General features: G+C 50.2%; 10 protein-coding genes across 10 annotated transcripts; 4 read left to right on the top strand and 6 right to left on the bottom strand.

Annotated features, from left to right (window-relative positions):
- Positions 1-63: 63 nt before the first annotated feature.
- On the top strand, positions 64-281 carry LACBIDRAFT_309624 (uncharacterized protein; the record flags this gene model as incomplete). Its single annotated transcript, XM_001887001.1, has 2 exons — positions 64-147; positions 198-281. 2 exons carry the CDS (start codon positions 64-66, stop codon positions 279-281), a joined length of 168 nt encoding a protein of 55 aa, XP_001887036.1.
- Positions 282-1,014: 733 nt separating this feature from the next.
- On the top strand, positions 1,015-1,581 carry LACBIDRAFT_309623 (uncharacterized protein; the record flags this gene model as incomplete). Its single annotated transcript, XM_001887000.1, has 2 exons — positions 1,015-1,350; positions 1,412-1,581. The coding sequence occupies one exon, from the start codon at positions 1,015-1,017 to the stop codon at positions 1,279-1,281; it is 267 nt and encodes an 88-aa protein (XP_001887035.1). The 3' UTR covers positions 1,282-1,350; positions 1,412-1,581.
- Positions 1,582-2,002: 421 nt separating this feature from the next.
- On the bottom strand, positions 2,003-6,855 carry LACBIDRAFT_309621 (uncharacterized protein; the record flags this gene model as incomplete). Its single annotated transcript, XM_001886913.1, has 7 exons — positions 2,003-2,026; positions 2,085-2,138; positions 2,198-3,834; positions 3,890-4,798; positions 4,897-5,877; positions 5,929-5,994; positions 6,045-6,855. The coding sequence occupies 7 exons, from the start codon at positions 6,853-6,855 to the stop codon at positions 2,003-2,005; spliced, it is 4,482 nt and encodes a 1,493-aa protein (XP_001886948.1).
- Positions 6,856-6,994: 139 nt separating this feature from the next.
- On the bottom strand, positions 6,995-8,552 carry LACBIDRAFT_309620 (uncharacterized protein; the record flags this gene model as incomplete). Its single annotated transcript, XM_001886912.1, has 6 exons — positions 6,995-7,050; positions 7,100-7,191; positions 7,241-7,272; positions 7,325-7,540; positions 7,597-7,613; positions 7,661-8,552. 6 exons carry the CDS (start codon positions 8,550-8,552, stop codon positions 6,995-6,997), a joined length of 1,305 nt encoding a protein of 434 aa, XP_001886947.1.
- Positions 8,553-8,684: 132 nt separating this feature from the next.
- On the bottom strand, positions 8,685-9,556 carry LACBIDRAFT_239274 (uncharacterized protein; the record flags this gene model as incomplete). The annotated part of the gene is made up of 5 exons (XM_001886911.1): positions 8,685-8,789; positions 8,848-8,945; positions 9,004-9,287; positions 9,344-9,444; positions 9,512-9,556. Coding segments are annotated over 5 exons (633 nt in total), but the record flags the coding sequence as incomplete, so codon positions are not given.
- Positions 9,557-9,891: 335 nt separating this feature from the next.
- Positions 9,892-10,805, bottom strand: LACBIDRAFT_175004 (uncharacterized protein). Its single transcript, XM_001886910.1, has 3 exons — positions 10,786-10,805; positions 10,339-10,732; positions 9,892-10,279 (listed from the first exon to the last, which is right to left on the bottom strand). The coding sequence occupies exons 1-3, from the start codon at positions 10,790-10,792 to the stop codon at positions 9,961-9,963; spliced, it is 720 nt and encodes a 239-aa protein (XP_001886945.1). The 5' UTR covers positions 10,793-10,805; the 3' UTR covers positions 9,892-9,960.
- Positions 10,806-11,285: 480 nt separating this feature from the next.
- LACBIDRAFT_309617 (uncharacterized protein) lies at positions 11,286-11,530 on the bottom strand (the record flags this gene model as incomplete). Its single annotated transcript, XM_001886909.1, has 2 exons — positions 11,286-11,409; positions 11,469-11,530. The coding sequence occupies 2 exons, from the start codon at positions 11,528-11,530 to the stop codon at positions 11,286-11,288; spliced, it is 186 nt and encodes a 61-aa protein (XP_001886944.1).
- Positions 11,531-11,577: 47 nt separating this feature from the next.
- LACBIDRAFT_309616 (uncharacterized protein) lies at positions 11,578-12,172 on the top strand (the record flags this gene model as incomplete). The annotated part of the gene is made up of 2 exons (XM_001886999.1): positions 11,578-12,086; positions 12,108-12,172. The coding sequence occupies one exon, from the start codon at positions 11,578-11,580 to the stop codon at positions 11,971-11,973; it is 396 nt and encodes a 131-aa protein (XP_001887034.1). The 3' UTR covers positions 11,974-12,086; positions 12,108-12,172.
- Positions 12,173-12,250: 78 nt separating this feature from the next.
- LACBIDRAFT_254074 (uncharacterized protein) lies at positions 12,251-14,043 on the top strand (the record flags this gene model as incomplete). The annotated part of the gene is made up of 9 exons (XM_001886998.1): positions 12,251-12,541; positions 12,598-12,771; positions 12,821-12,871; positions 12,920-13,072; positions 13,123-13,253; positions 13,320-13,330; positions 13,551-13,639; positions 13,699-13,763; positions 13,824-14,043. The coding sequence occupies 9 exons, from the start codon at positions 12,251-12,253 to the stop codon at positions 14,041-14,043; spliced, it is 1,185 nt and encodes a 394-aa protein (XP_001887033.1).
- Positions 14,044-14,655: 612 nt separating this feature from the next.
- LACBIDRAFT_295447 (uncharacterized protein) lies at positions 14,656-17,709 on the bottom strand (the record flags this gene model as incomplete). The annotated part of the gene is made up of 6 exons (XM_001886908.1): positions 14,656-15,901; positions 15,954-16,579; positions 16,630-16,913; positions 16,966-17,184; positions 17,237-17,323; positions 17,391-17,709. 6 exons carry the CDS (start codon positions 17,707-17,709, stop codon positions 14,734-14,736), a joined length of 2,703 nt encoding a protein of 900 aa, XP_001886943.1. The 3' UTR covers positions 14,656-14,733.
- Positions 17,710-18,287: the final 578 nt, after the last annotated feature.

Genomic DNA, 18,287 nt, shown 5'->3' with positions numbered 1-18,287 from the left:
TCTTCTTCTTCGGGAGCTTCAGGACCCTCGTCTTCTCCTTTCTCTTTCTTTTCTTTGCTACCAATGCCTGCCACAGCCGACAATGATCCTCAGGCCACTTCGTCCCACATGATGAAGACCACAAAACGCGGCAGACCATTCCTCAAAGTTAGTTTGTCTGTCGTCATACGCTATGTTCCCTCATCTTTTTCAAACAGGACACTCTGGACCTCTTCGCAACTCTCATCGTATCTCTCCAATTGATTTTGAAGGTCTTGCACCCGACCCACGACCGCCTGTAATCATGCCAAAGCCATCCGAGTCCATGATCAGCTCCGGACCATCGTGGTAAATTGAAATCAGATTCTCTGCGTCATATTCTATCAGAACATCAAAGTTGAGCACCTCAGTCGGTTTCAAGAAAAATAAAAATATAACACTGACTTGAGTTGGCTAGAGTCTCAAAGGCCAGCCTGTTCTCGGTCGCAGATTTGGTCTTGAGCTCATGAACAGAGCAGCCCTCGTGCAACAAAGTTTTGGATTGGTTGCGCGCCCCGACTTCCGTGCCCAGTTCTACGGTTCCTAACGGGGCCAATAACGAGCATCATCGATGGCCCTCTCCAACCTCTAGAACAACGAAGACTTGCGTAAATCCGCCCTTCGAACCAAGCGAGTTTCCCGCGTGGCGCAAAAAAGTCGAAGCGTCTTTTGGTCGGGGAAGTCACCAGCGTAGATTGATCCCAATCATAACTCTATGAATAATTTCTCAGAGGTCGCACGTCGAAGGGTGAAAACGACGAAAATTTTGGAGAAGCCAACGGGATCATGGACCTGCATCAACTAACGGCACAGAATTAACGACTTAGCATTGGGCCAAAGAAGAATCTAGGCACGTCTCGCATAGCAGAACTGCGACTCTTTGACCAATATATCCGCCCAGTTTTACCAGTGAAAAACTCGCTCGCCATGGACAGACGTGGGTAGTCGCCAAAGTACGCCCTCCCCGTGCAATTTCGTGCTGTGAGCTGCTCGCAGATGTGCAAAAAGACGAAAGCCGACTCGGATCACCTTCACTGGACAAGGTCGGCGTTGGGTGCCCGGCACCGCGATACGAAAAGTTGGAAGAGAGGCGACGAAGAGCCACCAACCAGCGAACCACTCGGTCGAAATACGGTGTTGAGGTCAAGGAGGTACTTGTCGAACAACGAACAGTGGCGTTATGACAAGTCTTCAAAGTTCATCTGCATCCAAAGGATCGGCAGAATAAAAACCACCCCACATCGTTGCATCGTACTTAAGTAGATTGGCGCGACGCTGGAAGATTGCTGTCAGGTCCAAGATACGCGTCAGGATCGACCGGGCCGTATGGAGGTGAGAGCGTTCGAATGGCTTGTCAAGGGAAGAACTGTTGGCTGAGAACATCAATCGCTAGACAACGGATGACCGGTGCGAGATCTGGCATGTCCACAGGAGGGTCAATCGCGATTCGATCTTCAATCTCAGAGCTAGATTTGGGAACCCCTCATCGACGCGTCGAGGACTCGGAGAGGTGATGAGATACGCGAGATGATGCTTCGCGGTCGTTGTGTCGGAGTCTTCGTAAATTTTCTTGGATTTTTCATGTTTTGTTATTTTACAGCAGAAACGACATTTCGACGAAAGTCGCTCCAGGGTCATCACGGCAATGTCTCCGTAAGGAAATCATCTTTTAGGGAATGTTGGGTGCATTCGTCGCCAAAAGTTGACGTTGAGGTTTTGCCAGAAAGTTGAAACAACCCATAGGAAGTAGTCACATCGCGTTGCATTGTCACAAGCATGTTCTTGCCTCTCAGAAGGCGCTGCGAAATGTGGGAGATTCTCTAGAGTGTGCTTTGTGAATTTTCCGTTGTTCTCTGTCGAGTCGTATAGCGCAGTCGTTGAAAGGAAAAATACACATTTCAAAGACATGAGCGACGGTGAATGAGGAGCTAGTGCTACAATATATGACAGTGAATGACCCAATGTTTCAGGATTAAGTTTTTTTTCACGCTTCTAAGACACGGTACACCTGGGCGGAAAAAAAGGGTTTGAGACAGAGCAAGCAACGAAGAGTTGGGGGGTCTTACCTTCACCGCACCGCTTTTCAAATCCTCCAGCCTATAGCTCACGGCCTCCACAGTCTACGGAGGCATCAGTCAGTAACCAACCTAGGTCAAACGAAGAGCAACCAACAACGAACCTGCTGTCCAACATGTTGATTCGCGTGATACAATCTCACCTTCGACTTCTTCGGCTCAAACTCACCCACAACGCCCAACAACGGCTCTCCTGCGCCTACAGTCTGCGTATAGGTCTGAAGCCCCTTGTGACCTTTTAACTTCGCGTCCACCAGCTCCACCACGTCTCCAGGCATGATCTCACTAGCCCTCTTCTGCACAGCCGATCCAGTCTGCTGATATATGAGATACCCATACCCAGACGACAGCGGGGCAGCATTCGGCACTTCGCTGAGCACAGCGCTGACGAAGCCTGCATACGTTCCATCGCCAATCAACGACTTTTTAGATTTCTCAAACAGTGCTGTGGCAACTTCGCAAATCTGCACACCAACCCGACCCCAAATGGCAATGAGCTCATCCGCAGACAGTTTAGACTCTTGCCTTGCCAAGCTCCTTCCTCCTGGCACAACAGGCGGAGGCAAGGGAGCAGTGCCAGAGATCCCTGCGTCTGTCCAAGACATTGCCAGATCACCTCCGCCAAAATCGAACGATGCACTAGGGATGGAGGGAAGCTCCCACTGAGAGGAGATACTGTCCGCCAAATCCGACGGAGGAAGTGTTGGTGCTGCTCGACCAGGTACTGCCCGTCGCCCAGGCGGCAAATGTGGTGGAACCTCTTGCGACTCTACAGACTGGGGTTCGTCCACGAACACATACTCTGCTTGAGATTTTGGAACAGTCATTGACGACTTTCGAACTGGAGGCGCAACACCGAAAGATGAATCACCAGACGCGCTCCTTGCACTTCTCGTGGTCTGAACACTAGGTCTTCGAGTTGGGAGACTAGTCGGAAGAGGGGGTCGAGGAGGCTGAGAGTACGCTATATCAGTGGATCGGCGTTTCAGCGAACTCGAAGTATCAGTAGATGCACGTCCCTGCAAAGTAGCCCTTCGGTTTGGGACTGGAGGCGGCGTTTCCTCCTGTGCATCTTCATAGTTTACTTCTTCGATCTCGCTTTCTTCTGCCTCGACTTTAACGCCATCTTCCGAGGTGCCACTATCGTCCCTTTCATGAGGTTCAAAAGGCGGCGCTCGTGGAGGAGGAATGGCACGATGAGGAGGAGGAGTGGACACCGCAGGTGAGACGGGTGCTGAGGAAGCATCTTCATCCCTCAAAACATGCGATCGTTGGGGTGCAACAGTCCCAAGAGCCAAAGGCATCATGCCAATCCGCATTCCACCCATCCCAGACAACTTCGCAGCGATTCGCGCCTTACGAGCTCTCTCTTCTTCTTCTTCATCTTCTTCGCCAACATCTCCTTGGTTCTCCTCAGCAGCAGCAACAGGCTCTTGTGCTGCCTGCTCATCCTCGCGTCTTGCAGGGGGGGCTTGACGAGTAGGAACGGGTGGTGCAGCGCCAAACTTAATTCCTCCCAACTTGGCCATGCGCTCAGCAATTGTTCTGCGTTTCGAAGACTCAGCTTCCTCTTCAACGTGTTCCTCGCCAGCTGGTTCTGAAGCATGAGCAGGAGCCGGAGCAGGAGGACGCTGGAAGTGAGAAGGAGTCAAGTTCTCCAAGCCAGCTAGAGCAGGCGGCGACTGCAAAGTGATTGTTGACGCCCTCCTACTTGGACTGTGGAACGTGGGATCTATTGGGTCTACTCACGAGAATCAATCAATAGTTCAACCAGATTTCTAGAAAAGGACACTTACCCCCTTCCTCATCGTCCAAAACCTCAGAAGGGACAGACAACGAAGAAGATGCAGTCAAAAGCTCTTCAGGCTGACGAATAGGCGGTGGGGGAGGTGGTGGAAGCACCCGATGGGGAGGAGCTGCATGAGGAGGGGTAGGCGTGTGGTGAAGGGGAGACACCGGATTGCGTGGGGAAACCGGTATGGGAGGGGGTGGTACAATCACAGGCGCATCCACACTAATTGGTCGATCTTTCGACCTCATCGGGCGAACAGGCAGGACCTCATCATAATCTGAATCATGCCCCATATCCGAGGGAGGTCCTGGACGAAGATGAGAACGAACTGGAGGCGGAGGGATGTTTCTCATGGGGCGAGAGGTAAATTGAGGGGAAGAAGTCGAAGGAGCAGAAGATTCCCCATCACTGTCCCTTGCATATGCCTCGATAGACCTCCGGTGGGGAATTGGCAAAGGCACCGACTCGTTGTCCGTACCTTCATTCTCGTCGTCGTGTCGCAGAGGTTCCTCAATATACCGATTACGCGCCCTAGGAGGAGGCACGAAGAGATGAGAAGCTGCAAGGTTCCCATCATCTTCACCCTCATCCTCTTGCCCCACTTCTTCCGGTTCTTCAGTGTGCACATCCTCCTCATGTCCTTGTTGTTCAAACTCTTCTTCATCATCCGGTGTCGTCGGAACCACTCTCCGTGGTGGATACTCGCGAGCAAAAAGCGACTCTCTACGCGGAACCCGAGGTGGAGGTAAAGGTGGAGTCCCGACCTCCTCGTCCTCTTGATCATGTGCAAGCGTCGTGGACAGCCTACGATGAAGCTGACGGGTGGTACCATATTGCGAACCCTCAACCTCAACTCGCTGTTGCTGACTACGTGTCAGCGGTTCTTCATGTTCTTCATCGTAAGTCTCGTTTTCTATACGAATAGGAGAAAGGGGAAAGAGGAAAAGGCAAGATCAATGAATATTACACACAAATTATACAAAAAATAGGGGAGGGGATATTAATATTTACCGTCCTCTTCCTGGATGTCGGACGTCGTTTCGATCTTCCTCTTCTCTCCTTCCTCCTTTATGGGTTCAGGAGAATGTGACCGTAACCCAAGAGTTTCAGTGGGGGTTTCTTCAAATGACATTGATGAGTCTACGCTGGATTTCCTGATTGAATCTTTCCTTTGAGGAGGCTCGATGGGAGAGTCGATGCTTGCTCGCCTTGGCAGCGATCCAATGCTGGTGCGTCGTTGTGAGTCAGTGCTAGTGCGTCGCTGCAAGTCCACACTACTGCGTCGCTGGGAGTCAACACTGGTACGTCGTCCCAAGTCAACACTAGGCCGTCTGCCAAGTTCAACCGAAGGAGGGGACGCAGCAATGGGCGCGGCCTCTACGGAGGAAATCGACGCTTGTCGTTGAGGACGGGAAGTACCAAGGGCGAATGGATTAACTCCACCCATCTTTGCCAACTTTTCAGATACTCGCTTGCGTCGAGCCACTTCCTCTTCTTCCTCTTCTACCTCTTGAGTTGGTTTGAGAACTTCCATCTCAACCTCAGAGGACGCCTGGACGTGAACAGGAAGTTGAGGAGGTAAGGAGGGTTCACTCGAAGAGGGCTCCTCCTGGTGCTCGACAATGGGAGGCTGGGAAAGTGCAACAGGATGGTCGAAGATGGTCTCTGGCGACTTGACCACATGTTCGGCAACTGGAGGTTCAGCCGGAATCTCCTCAGTCAATGATTCTTCCCCAGTGACAGCAGCCGGTTGTTGTAGCTCAAGAGGTTCTGCTGCAGGCAAAGTAACCTCCTTCTCCTTCTGTTCAGCCGCCTCCTCCTGCTCAATAGGAGGAGGCCCAGGCGACTTGGAGACTTTCTTCCTGGGAGGAGCAGCTCGACGTGGGACAGCAGGGACAGGCATGGAGCTTGGGCTACGCGCAGGAACAGAATCCGCAGAGTCGACGGAAAGAAGAGACGCAGATTCTGAATTTTTCCTGACTGGGAAGCACTCTAAAATAACCAAGTCAGTAGATGAGTAATGTCTAAGAAGATGGAGCATACCAGCAGCTTCGCCTTGGGACGATTTCCTAGTCGGTAAGGTCGCTGAGCCTTCTTCCGTTGTAGCAGCTACGACCACCAGGTGAGGTAGATACAACAAAAGACGACAAACCACGTACCATCAGCAACAATAACAGACGGCTTATCCGTCTCTGCAACATTAACATCCTCACTCCTAGAAACCGCAGGAGGCGGTCCCGCAGCAACACCAGCAACGTTCACCGGTCCCTCATCCGGTTTGCCAGTTTCTTCCTTCAACGAGGGCTTCTTAAACGGCAGCAAAGGTTTGTGGCCCATAACAGGCGGCCCCATCCCCAGCTTCGCACCTCCCAATCTCGCCATGCGGGCAGCAATCGCTGCACGACGTTGTCTTTCCTCTTCCTCCGGGTCTACCTCGGTAGGCTGCCCTTCACCTTCCTCCGCAGCACCTTCCCCTCCCTCTTCAGACGGAACCTCTGGCTGAGGAGCCGCAGTCGGAGCAGGGACCGACGGTACGGGATGGCTCTCACTCTCACCATCGTCATTATCATCTTGGACAGGAGCAGCTACAACTGGAGGAGGCCTCCACTTTGGTTTCTCAACGGCCGGTTTAGGTGCAGGTGGAGGCGGGGCACCAAACGCTCCCTTCCCTTGCAGCGCAGCCATGCGTTCCTTCAAACTCCCGCCCTTTACGATACTATCCTTCGCATCAGAGACCGACATGCCTCCCGCCCTAGGTGACGGTGACGGATGGTCTGCCCCTCCGCCTGCGGTTGACGCAGACGGTGAAGAAGGAGGCGAAGGCTGCTTAGGTTTCCACGTCGCAAACCCCGCTGGCTTGGGTCTAGGTGGTGGAGGCGCAGCAGCAGCACCTCCCTTCTCAAAAGCGGCAATCCTGTCGCGCAGAGAGCCTGGCTTTGGCTTGGCCGGTGGGGATGGCTGATCTGACATGACTGTAGAACGGCGATGGTGGTTGTTTTAGAACAGATGCTGGCCTGATCTGAGACTGCTGAGCTTATAACTGCCTAATCATCATCCGCGCCCGACACGCGTTACGCGTTTCTCACGCTAAATGTATTCAAATAATATTTTAGGTGACTATCACAACTCCTTCATCGTCCTCTGCCTTCCGAAGCCAGAATGGTCCTGTAGGAGTGTTGAACACAAGCATAAGAATAGGCTAGCAGGGACATACCAACTGGGTCATCTTCATCGTGGTATATCGTCGTCCAGGAGCCAAGCACTCCATAAGCGGAACGTAGCCCACCAACTTGAATTCCTTCCAAGCTACATTGCGGGCTCAAGATTGGTCAACCTCAAGTAGCACGCTTCTCACCTCCAAATAGCATTTCCTGAGTCACCAGATACCTGAGTATCACGTCAGTGCTGGGCCATGGCGATAAAGTCGGTAAGCACTCACACTACTCCAATGCACTTGATTATCGGGCGTCATCTCAATACGACCACTCATAGTCGACGTCGACGGGTCCCGCATTTTTCCAAAGAAGATGATCACCGGTCGATCCGGGTGTTCAGGATCGTGTTCTGTGTGCGCCACTTCCAGGTCGACGTCCATCGTCCGAAAGATCTCCACGAAGTCATCCGACTCAAATATGGACGTATCAATCCCAGAATTCTACCGCAATTCATACCTTGAGCACACCCCCGCAACAGATACAGTCAAAAACATACAGGCGGGTCGTTGAATGCTAAGCACATTGTCAGTAAACACGCTGAGTAGTCAATAAGAACATACCATTCAAATCCCTATGATCCACAAAACAAAAAGAAACCTTCCAAAGTCCCTTAATCCCCGCCCAATCCTTCTCCTTCGCCAAATCCAATCCCCTCGGAATAGAAATTTGGGTATACGGCATGCTCATTTTATAAATCGCATATTCAACAGTCTCCCCTTCATCCAGCGTCACAAGGTGCCTTGACATAACATGATGAATCGCCTGCATATGCTCCCAATTCACACCTCCACGGACTCCTTCATTGGTAAACGGCCCAAAATCATTATCCCAGCGATAGTTCCGCATATTGTATACATACGCCCACGAAGCAACACGGCTTTTTCGAGTAGTATCGCCATTTGTTAAACCGTAGTACGTGTGCAGTTTTGCTAGGAGCTGTTTCTCTCGGTCCGTCAGGCCAGGACGCGTCTTTACGTCGTCTAGGAAGCCCTGTCGGAGCATGGCTGCTACCCAGACGAGGTTGGACGAGATTTCTTCAAAACCAGGAGTATATGTCCAATTGAGATTGGACAATGTGTCCTCAGAACCGCCCGAGGAGGATATCGGAGGCACGAAAGAAATCATGTCGATCAGCGTCTGCAAGACCTTGCCTAGTTCGTTTGGCTTGCAGAGCGAGCTGTCGATCATGACAGAACGTGCTCGAAGAATACGCTGCAACTCTCTACGCCAGTCAACTTTTGGCCTTTCCCGACCATCTTGCGTCAAACAGAGACGTGGGTCATCGTACTGCTGAGAGAGGTATAATCCGCCCCAAAGCGCGTCGTCACGGTCATCGTTGTAGATATGGGAACGAAATGAGCGACACGTTTGGGATAGTCGGGCAACGTCGAAAGGATCGAAAGTGAGCAGTATCTCGTCGATAAGCTCAGGCGGCAGGTCAAGGAAATGCATAGAACGATAAGTATGTTCAACGCAAGAGGCTAGCAGTTGTTCGGCAGAGCCATCGGCAGCACCGGGCCGGTAGATACTTAATCTCACATCCCAGATACAAAAAAAAATTGCGCATATCGAATGAGGGATACTCTACAACGCACCAGCTCTCCGCATCGCATCGACCAAACCATGCTGGTCTCCCAACCCATACGTCAACGTCATCCTCTCAAACACAGACGGTCCTTCAAGCTCAAGCTCCAACTATCAGCATTATGAGATTTCTTTACAGCTGTCAAAAGTACTTGTAACTTACCAACGAAATAATATCATCAAGGAGATGAGCCTGCCCCACACTCATTCCCACCATCGCGCCTTGATAGTTCCCATTCACGATATGCACATGAAAATGGTCTACCCAACCCAGCCTCAGAAAAAAACGCGAAGAGCAGGGGGGGCAACGAAAACTTACAATAACTCGGCTGATAATGCACATACATCCTCAACGCCCCCCTCCCCAACCCCCACTTCTCCTTCACCACACGTTCCGCTTCGCTCCTAATCGAACTCAACAACCCAACATGCCCTTTCCTAAGATCACGCAGACTCCGGATGGTGCGATCTTGCACCAACGCGACGAGGTAGAGAGAGGACACGGTTTTCAAATCCCATTTCATATCCGGCAGAACCATGAAATCCGTACATGAGTATAGGACTTTGGACTGTTCGGAGAGCCCGAGAAGGATATTTTCCACCCTTAGTAGTCAGGTAGGTGCTGAGCTCGCGTGTGAAGGAGATTGAATAGAGCTCACCACTTCGTCCGAGAGGCGGGAAAGGCAGCGATGTACGGTTTGACTACCGTTTCGTATAGTTCAGGCGTCTCGCGAACCATGACTTGTTCTTGTTTCGTGTACTACCACTCCAGAAAACCCAACATCAGATGAATGTGCAACACCCACGAAGAATGGGCAGAGATTCACCTTGCGAATGTGTACCTCCGTAGCGGGGCAGATGACATTGATCTTGAGGTCGCTCTCCCTGTTGTCGCCTAACCATCCAAAGAACCATGTGTACTGTCGTCATCGTCAACCAGGTGAGGGGGTCGGAGAGGAATCGCACGTACGATATCTGTGCTTTCTTCCATGACAGCCCTCTGTATAAGCCCATTATCACCCAAGAGACGAGGGGCATCTGTAGGATCCAACGCGGTCTTCTCAACGCGTACGATCGCTGGGACTGGCTCCGATGAGTTTGGAAAGGTTCCTAGCAAAGTCAAAGAGTGGGTGAGCGGATCTTCGTTGATGACGCGGTCAAACTTGAAGTTGTTCAGAGCGGAGAGTGTGTTGGGCGCAGATGGATTGGACATGGTTGTGGTTATGGTCAAAGGAGATTACATACTAAATTACCATACAGCAAATTATCGGCACAACTACTCCTTCTTATTACCCCGTCTAGAACCCTTCACCCTCCGAGCAGCCCTCCAAAATAGAGTCGCAGCGGCAGAAACGACCATGAACAGCGGAAAAACCCAACTAAGCCTCCACGTCCACCCTGCATCCTGCTCCAACCTCCTTACCAGCGCGTCAACGTGCGCTTCCAACTCCTGACGCGTTCCAGAGTTGTCAATGACGATATCAGCGTATTTGACTTTCTCCGCGATGGGTAATTGGGAGTTGAGTCGCGAGGAAGCGTCTTCTCTTGATGAATTATCACGGAGCATGAGTCGGAGGAGTTGGAGTTCGACGGAACTATGGACGAACGAAATATTCAGAACGATGAATGCGCGATGGAAATAACGACGACGAACCAATACACCACCACCACCTTTCCAACCATCTTCCACAGCGACCCCTCAATAAGCAACGGAACATCAAGCACACAATACTTATTCCCCCTAATCCAATATCCCAAAACCAGCCAAAGCATGGCCCACCTCACAGCAGGATGCACGATCCCATTCAACTTCCTTCTCTTCTCCTCATCATTAAATATGATCGTGCCCAATTTCTTCCGGTCGAGAGTCCCGACTGCTTGGATTACGCCGTCCCCGAAATAGGCTTGGATCTTGGCGAGGGCGGGTGTGCCGGGTTCGACGACTTGACGAGCGATGACGTCTGCGTCGATGAGGGGGACGCCTCTTGCTCGGAGGAGGTTGGAGACCGTGGATTTGCCGGTCGCGATGCCTCCTGTAAGGCCGACGACTTGCTGGGTTGTTAATAATTTTCTTGGGACATAATTAGAGAAATGGGCGCACCTATCATTGTAGTACTTGGCTAGACGTTCATGTTCAGAATCAAGTCTGTGACTCTGGCGGACGTGGACCAAAGTAACCTTGATGGCCCGGTGACTTACGGCCCGGAGCAGAGTACTGGGACAATATGATAAACATCTTGCAGAGTACTTAGATACTACGACTTGGGAACATATACAATACCCAACCTCTTTAACTGAAGCCTTTTCCCAACATACACCTTCAAAGCACTCAACTCATCCAACGTCATCGTCACCCCACATTCCTCAACATCACACACCGACGCTCTCAACAACCCCGACGCCCTCACCCCAGCCTCCACAAGCTTCTCAGATATCACAGACGACCCAGAGTAAGTATCAAGGTATTCACGAAACTCGTTTTGATCTTTTATGGCGTTTATCTCCTCGAGGGCAGCAACCATTTGTTCTTTCCTCAATCGTGTTTCCTTGTCGTCAGAGTTGTGTAGCTTTCCCCGAAGTTTGCTGTGTCGAGCTTGGGGTTTAACAAGAGACTGAGGGGCGGTGGTTAATTTGTGTTGCGCGCAGAGGGGAGAAACTAAGATACTTTTGGGACGTTGTCTGTATTGCGGAACACCGTGTTGACCGGCACCGGCACTGGGGTGGGCTAGCAAAAAGGTCAAGAACACATGAGCCGAGTCCGCATAAGTGAAATTTAAGACAAACATTCTTCGGGGATATCTTCCGCCTCTTGGTGGGAGGCTCGCAGCTGTTGAAACGGGATACATTGAGGTCATCGTCGTTGGGGGCAAACTCAGAGTCGCGCTTGCGTTTCATGGCAGAGAGGAATGAGGTCTGCGTCGAGCTTTCCGACCATATATATATATATATCGAGGAACCCGGTCATCTAGGCCGCTGGATAGAATTCCATCGAGGTCGAGGAAGGTCGTGTCATGGGTCGGAGGGACGAAGGAGGATAATTTGCTGTCGTTACTGGCTTGAAATGCGTCCAAGAAATGATCAGGACAGATTGAAAGCAAGAGACGTCCGATTTCGAGAAGAAGATGCTTCTCATTGGTCACGGTCACGGCCCATACGACAATTGGGTGACGAGGAGCGGTCAAGGTGTTTCACGATATGGAATCAAGAGGTCCGCGTAATGTATTACAGATCATTGCAATTAATGTGTTCGATTCGAAGAGAGGCCAATTCGCCCATCGATCGAAATTAATCCACCAAGTATAAGTAACTCAAGATTTTGCGTTTTAGACAAGAACAGAGGCTACAGTCGAGCAGTGTAGGGCATCGAGAGAAAGATCTGGTAGGTTTGTTGGTTGGGCCATCCCACAAGATCAGTGCATAGTTCAGTGGAATGGCGAAGTTGGGATGAAACTAAAGGAGGAGAAAAGTTGGGAAAGTAACGTGTCACGGCGCCGACGCGTTACGTATGTCACCACCCTCGTCACAGCCGCGTCGTCACCACATTCCTACACTCCTTCCCTCATACAATGGGTATCAAAGGCCTCACAGGGCTCCTCTCCCAACATGCGCCCAAAGCCATACAAGAACACGAAATAAAGACCCTCTTCGGGCGCAAAGTCGCCATCGACGCCTCCATGTCCATCTACCAATTCCTCATCGCCGTGAGACAGAAGGACGGCGAACTCCTCACGAACGATGCGGGTGAAACGACGAGCCATCTCATGGGCTTGTTTTACCGCACGCTTCGAATTGTGGAGAATGGGATTAAGCCTGCGTATATTTTCGATGGGAAGCCGCCAGAGTTGAAGAAGGGTGTGGTGAGTTTTCTTTTGGGGTTGGGTGGGCATGCAGGGACTGATGTGTTTTGGTGTAGCTATCGAAACGTCTTGAGAGGAGGGAGGAAGCCAAGGAGGAGGGAGAGGAGGCGAAGGAGACTGGAACTGTTGAGGATGTGGATAGGTTTTCACGGCGGACTGTTAAAGTCACTCGAGAGCACAACGAGGAATGTCGACGGCTCTTAAGGCTCATGGGGATCCCCGTTGTCATTGTACGCACTTTGCCTCTCTTCTAACTCTCATATTTAGCATGTCCTCTAGGCACCCTCAGAAGCAGAAGCACAATGCGCTGAGCTGGCGCGGGGAGGGAAGGTATACCTTGCGCTCTACGTATACTGCTTATTCTTACACGCAATACAGGTGTACGCTGCAGGCTCAGAAGACATGGACACGCTCACTTTCAACGCGCCCATCTTGTTCCGACATTTAACTTTCTCAGAGGCGAAGAAGCAGCCTATCAGCGAGATAAATCTCAAGGAGGCTCTCGAAGGGCTTGACATGAACATGAGCCAAGTACCTGCCTTTTTATTCGTTTTACTCCGTACGCTAACCACCATTCCAAGTTTATTGACCTATGTATCCTCCTTGGATGCGACTACCTCGAGCCCATCAAAGGCGTCGGTCCTAAATCCGCACTCAAGCTGATACGTGAGTATGGAGGGCTCAAAGGCGTCGTGAAGCATTTGAGAGAAAAGTGAGTTTTCGTCACCACACATACGTCGTCACCTAATCTCTTCCAGAGCCGCCGTACAAAAAGCAGCTCAGGCTGCCGTCGACTCGGACGAAGAGTCCGAGCACGAAGATGAAGACGAACCAGCGCCAACGTCCGATGTAGAAATGCCTGACCCAGTGGAAGAAGATCAAGACGGGGAAGAGGAAGCAGAACCAAAATCATCTCAGGCTATGCCAAAGAAGAAGAAAGCTAGTTCCAAGACGAAGGAGAAGGGTAAAGCCGCTGTGAAAGGCAAGGGAAAAGGAAAGGGGAAGGGAGGTGGAATGCAGATTCCGGATGAGTGGCCTTGGGAAGAGGCCAAGAAGATTTTTGAGAAGCCTGATGTTTTGCCTGCGGACGAAGTCGAAGTGGGTTGTGTATCGCCACTTTTACCGAAAGATGTGTGCTGATTAGTTGTTGCCCCCAGCTGGAATGGACCAATCCCGATGTCGACGGCCTTGTACAATTCCTTGTTAAAGAAAAGGGGTTCAAGTGAGCTGTCTTTCTTTTCCTTTCTTCCAGGATACTATTGCTGATCCCGTTTTTTTTCAGTGAAGATCGTGTGCGCAAGGGCGCTGAGAAACTTCAAAAGTTCCTTAACAGTAAACAGCAAGGACGGCTCGACGGCTTTTTTAGTGTAAAGCCGAAGGAGAAGGCAGCAGCGCCGGCCCCAGTTGGGAAGGCGAAGGGGAAAGGGAAGGTTGATGCGAAGGCGAAGGGGACGAAGCGGAAGGTGGGTTTCTTGAATTCTATGTCTGGGCCTTTGGCATGACCAATTCAATAGGTCGATGAGAAGGCGGAGAGTAGCGCTGGTAAGAAACCAAGGAAGAAATAGGCGTCACCTACTGTTCCTTTCCCGTCCGACTTGTTTGGGTTTCGGTATTTTTATTTCCTTGTCGGCTTTGTATATCTCTTGCAGTTTATTTTTTGCAGTTGCTATTCATCTTCTTGCGCAGGCTCCTAAAAGCATTGCCCTCGTCAACCTAATTATAGTCAGTGGTAACCATGTAGCCGTAACCAGTAAGTTACTTGCGATCACTTCAGACCCAATTCTCTGTTAGCCCTCCCAAGATTGGCGACTAACTAGCGGATATGACCACCATCTGCATGAAGACGCGAATTCACTGCACGTCCAGCGCGACTATTCACCAACACCTGAAAATTATGACGAGGAGAAAAGATATCATCACTACCAGCGGGAAATATCACGCTCGCACGAAGCACATCGACATAATCATTTTACCTGCTTCGTCATTTTCTCAAGCCTTCACGGGCGGTATGACCGCCCAAAGGCAAAACACACTACAGCAGCACTGGACTGTCTTCAAATTGAGCGGGAGTGTCAGAATAAGAGTAAGGAACTTTCAAAAGTGCAAGTATTCATCAAGTAAACACCGTTAATTTACGCTACAAGAGGTCACATTGTATAAGCTTGGACAAAGAACAAGACTTGAACTGGTCTTCAGCATTCCCTTGTCGCCCAACAAGAATAATGTCCATTCTCTCGTGCAGCACCAGGAGTGGCAGATTGTCGAAGTTTCTTGGCTATATCTAAAGGAGTTTCATATAACGACTTCCAACCATAAGATGCCTGCAAGAGCGCTTCCCAAACACCCTTTTCTTTGATAGGTAATAAAACGTCCGGGGAGAGACCAGCACACCAGATCTCATAGATGACAGCCCGGTAACTTGCAGATGCATTCTTGCGGACAACTTTGAGCAAAGGCTTCTTTGCTGCCAAAGCAAAGACAATCTTTATTATGGGTACAGCGCACCCTTTGTCCTCCAGAATATTGAGGTCGTGAGGATTCATGGCATCGAACAATTCCTGTTGAGGTTGGGTACCGTACGCTGAATCATTTTTGACTTGAATGAGAACTAGTCCTGCATTCCCAATCTCCAATTTTGTACCGTTCTTTAGGAAGGCATTGATAATGTCAACACCATTTTGGTTGTTCGCGCATAAGACTCCTGCTCCTCGACCTATCAATAACAAGAGGGAGGTGAGGTCAATAGCCTTGAATTCGTGCACCTTGACGAAATGTGAAAAATGCATTTTTGCTTGGGGAAAATCGCTTGCAAGCTTGTGTAGTTCTTGAGCAGATTTTTCAGAGCAATTGAAAAGCCCCCCCAAAAAGAAATCAGCCAGGCTGAAGAAGCGGTTTCCTTTCTCTGGGTTGCCGTAAATGCTGGGAGGGCCGACTGTTGCATCTCGCGCAAGAGTTAGAAGTAATAGAACTAAAAACTCCCCGCGATCTCCTTTCGAGATCGCAAAGCCCTCCATCACCGACTTCAGTGCATCTGCTGCATTGAATGAATGATCCCGCGTCATGAGAAAGTAAGCAGCCTCTGACAATATCGGTTCAGAGGAAGATGCTGTCGTCATTGTCTGACAGGCTCCATCGATTTTGAGGCACACGCGCATGTGCCCTTCGACTTGTTTTCTCTCGTTCGACTGCTCAATGTAGTTGGTAGACTGGAATTCGAGTGGAATTCGCTGAGCCAGGCATGCTAGTTTTTGATCATCTGAAAACTTTTTTACAAATTCTTCTGCCATGAGTTTTGCAGCAGCAAAAATGAGAATGTCACGCTTGACATCATCTGAACCCGCTTGCCATCGGGTTGCAAATCTATCATAGTTTCATAGGTAACAATTATTTTGGAGGTAAGAGGGATACATACAGGGGCCGACCCATGGAGCAGATATGCCCAGGAGACGTCAAACACTCAAGGTTCCAATCCCCATTAAGGCTGATTTTGTGAGCGAAAGGATCAAATCCCAGATCTGTGAGTGGCTGACCCGGAATCAAGTCGCCCTTGATTATGCGTTTTGAAAGATCATACTCCGCCGCTGGTGTGAATTCGGAGATCTTCCCAGTTGTTGAAAGGAAAAGCGAGAATACAGAAAGGGTGCGAAATGATCGGAGGAGTTGCCGCACTTGATAAATGACAGACCACTGTTCTTCATTCTCAGAACCCTTCCGCTCTGCAATGGTATGCGCTTCATCGAACGCCAGTATGATTAAAGGTACTTCGTCTGCGTTCTCTCCATCAGGTCTGATGTACAGCTTCTTTAAGAAATCGCAGAGCAGCGTGAGTGCCAACTTGGCAGGGGTAGGTTGGGAGTTGGTACGAGCCATCTCAGCAGGCTCTGCAGTGAGTGCCAACTTGGCAGGGGTAGGTTGGGAGTGGGTACGAGCCATCTCAGCAGGCTCTGCAGATGCGCTCTGGGAAGAGATATCTGTCGCTATACAAACTGCGACATAGGTATCTTCATGCGTATCCAAATGTTGGGGTGGTATTTCATCCTAGCCAAAGGTCTTCGTCAGGACAAGTGACACACTCAAATGTGACATACTTGTGGGGGATCTCTTTTTAGTTGAGATGCCTTGTAAATAACTTCCTGGTAGAATTGTTTGTGATATTGATTGTGGGACTGCATTGTTTGTCCCTCCGTCATGCGCTTTCTGAATTTACTTGCAACATTACTGTAATCACACCCCTCATACTCCTCCTGCTTAAGGGTTTCCAGGGTGTGAGTAAAAAGTGCTTCGAAGAACTTGTCAGCGCGATCAAAGGCTTCGTTCTTGGATGACACCGAGGTTAAGTAATCTCTGAGTGCACCGTCTGCAGGTGGATAACCTGAAAAAAAGATAGGTATAATGCAATACCCCAAAACAATAACCGGACACACCAGTTGTGTGCATCCCACGAAGGTTCATGGTAATGACGAAACATGTCTTCGCCAGTTCGTCCGTCATCCTCGACTTCCCCATACCAGAGGACTGGACTATGGAGGCATAATTGGCGTAGACTTGGGGTGCACTTTTTCTGTTGTAGTTAACCTTGATGTGGGCCCAAAGACCAATTGCAGCATTGCCCTTGTATCGGTATTCCCAAGATTTCTGTGTGGCTGGAGGTCGAGATGAAAGAAGATGTGATATACTGAACCTCAATGAACTTACCCCATTCTTGTTCTTCCTTATTACCACGAGGACGAACGACATTCAGCCCCTCAGGCGCCACAGCATTATCCACAAAGTTCAGCAGTGCTTGCATATGCAACAGAGTGAATGATTAGAAGAAAGCCATGTTTGATGTTTCACGAACAAAACTTACGAGAGTCGAGGAGAGGTTGGAGCCTGCGTGCCTCCCAGGCTGACCGTAAAGAGATGATCAGCTCAGGATGTGCAGAGACGACTTTCTCAAGTTCGCCGAGGCCCTGGAATTTGCATCTGAAGTCTCCACTCTTCTCCATTATCCAGGAGATAATAATTGCCGCTTTCTCGTTGCCAATTTCCTCCCCTAAATTGAATACGTCATACGCAATTGTAAATAAGTTTTTTTCCCGCTCATGATCAGCAAAGTTATCAGAAGACAGGAGCTGTCTCTTGGGGTGTGGACTGAAAGCTTCTGAATCTGAGAGTCGCTTCGACATGACTGGGGGTCAAGTGCGGTGTGTTGACTGTGGTGGGGAGTGAGGAAAGCCACTTCGCGCGCGTTCGGCAAAGCCGAGACGTGCAGAGCCTAGAAAAGGTATTTGTGGGGATAATGAGGCCTGCTAAGATGGATAGCCCGTTCGGCAAAGCCGAGGTGCGCAAAAACTAGATTAGAGACGACGGAGGGAAACAACCAAGAAACAACAGGATCGGCGCTTGGGCGATGACTAGTCACTTTCGATAGGAGATTGTTTGGTCTCAGTAATTCAGGAACAATAGTATTTATATAATAATCAACTCGGCATACACTGCGGGAGTTACTGTGGTATTTCGCCTCTGCAGAGACACTCTTGATGGGATGTGGTGTAGTAGGAGGAGAAAATGATCCACCTTACGTGGTTCCCATTCAAATTCAATCATTCGCGACCGACACAACCCTCCCAGAGAGTCGGATGCCAAATGTATGTAACGTGCCTTAGACATAAACTACCCTCATCTTGCTACCAAGCTCGTGTGATGAGTGTCCTGTGTCCACTGCTGGTAAGACCAAAGGGTGAGCGCCCTGTACAATGCTCCC

This window comes from Laccaria bicolor, genomic scaffold, assembly GCF_000143565.1.
Source record: "Laccaria bicolor S238N-H82 LACBIscaffold_41 genomic scaffold, whole genome shotgun sequence".
Classification (NCBI taxonomy): domain Eukaryota; kingdom Fungi; phylum Basidiomycota; class Agaricomycetes; order Agaricales; family Hydnangiaceae; genus Laccaria; species Laccaria bicolor.
Note: the sequence above shows the minus strand (reverse complement) of the source record. Positions and strands in the feature narration are given on the sequence as shown.

Excerpts from the sequence above, each read along its gene's own strand:
- LACBIDRAFT_175004 (XM_001886910.1), bottom strand. Across the intron at positions 10,280-10,338 it reads AAGGTGGTGGTGGTGTATTG|TTCCGTCGAACTCCAACTCC; the intron begins GTTCGTCGTCGT and ends GTTCGTCCATAG.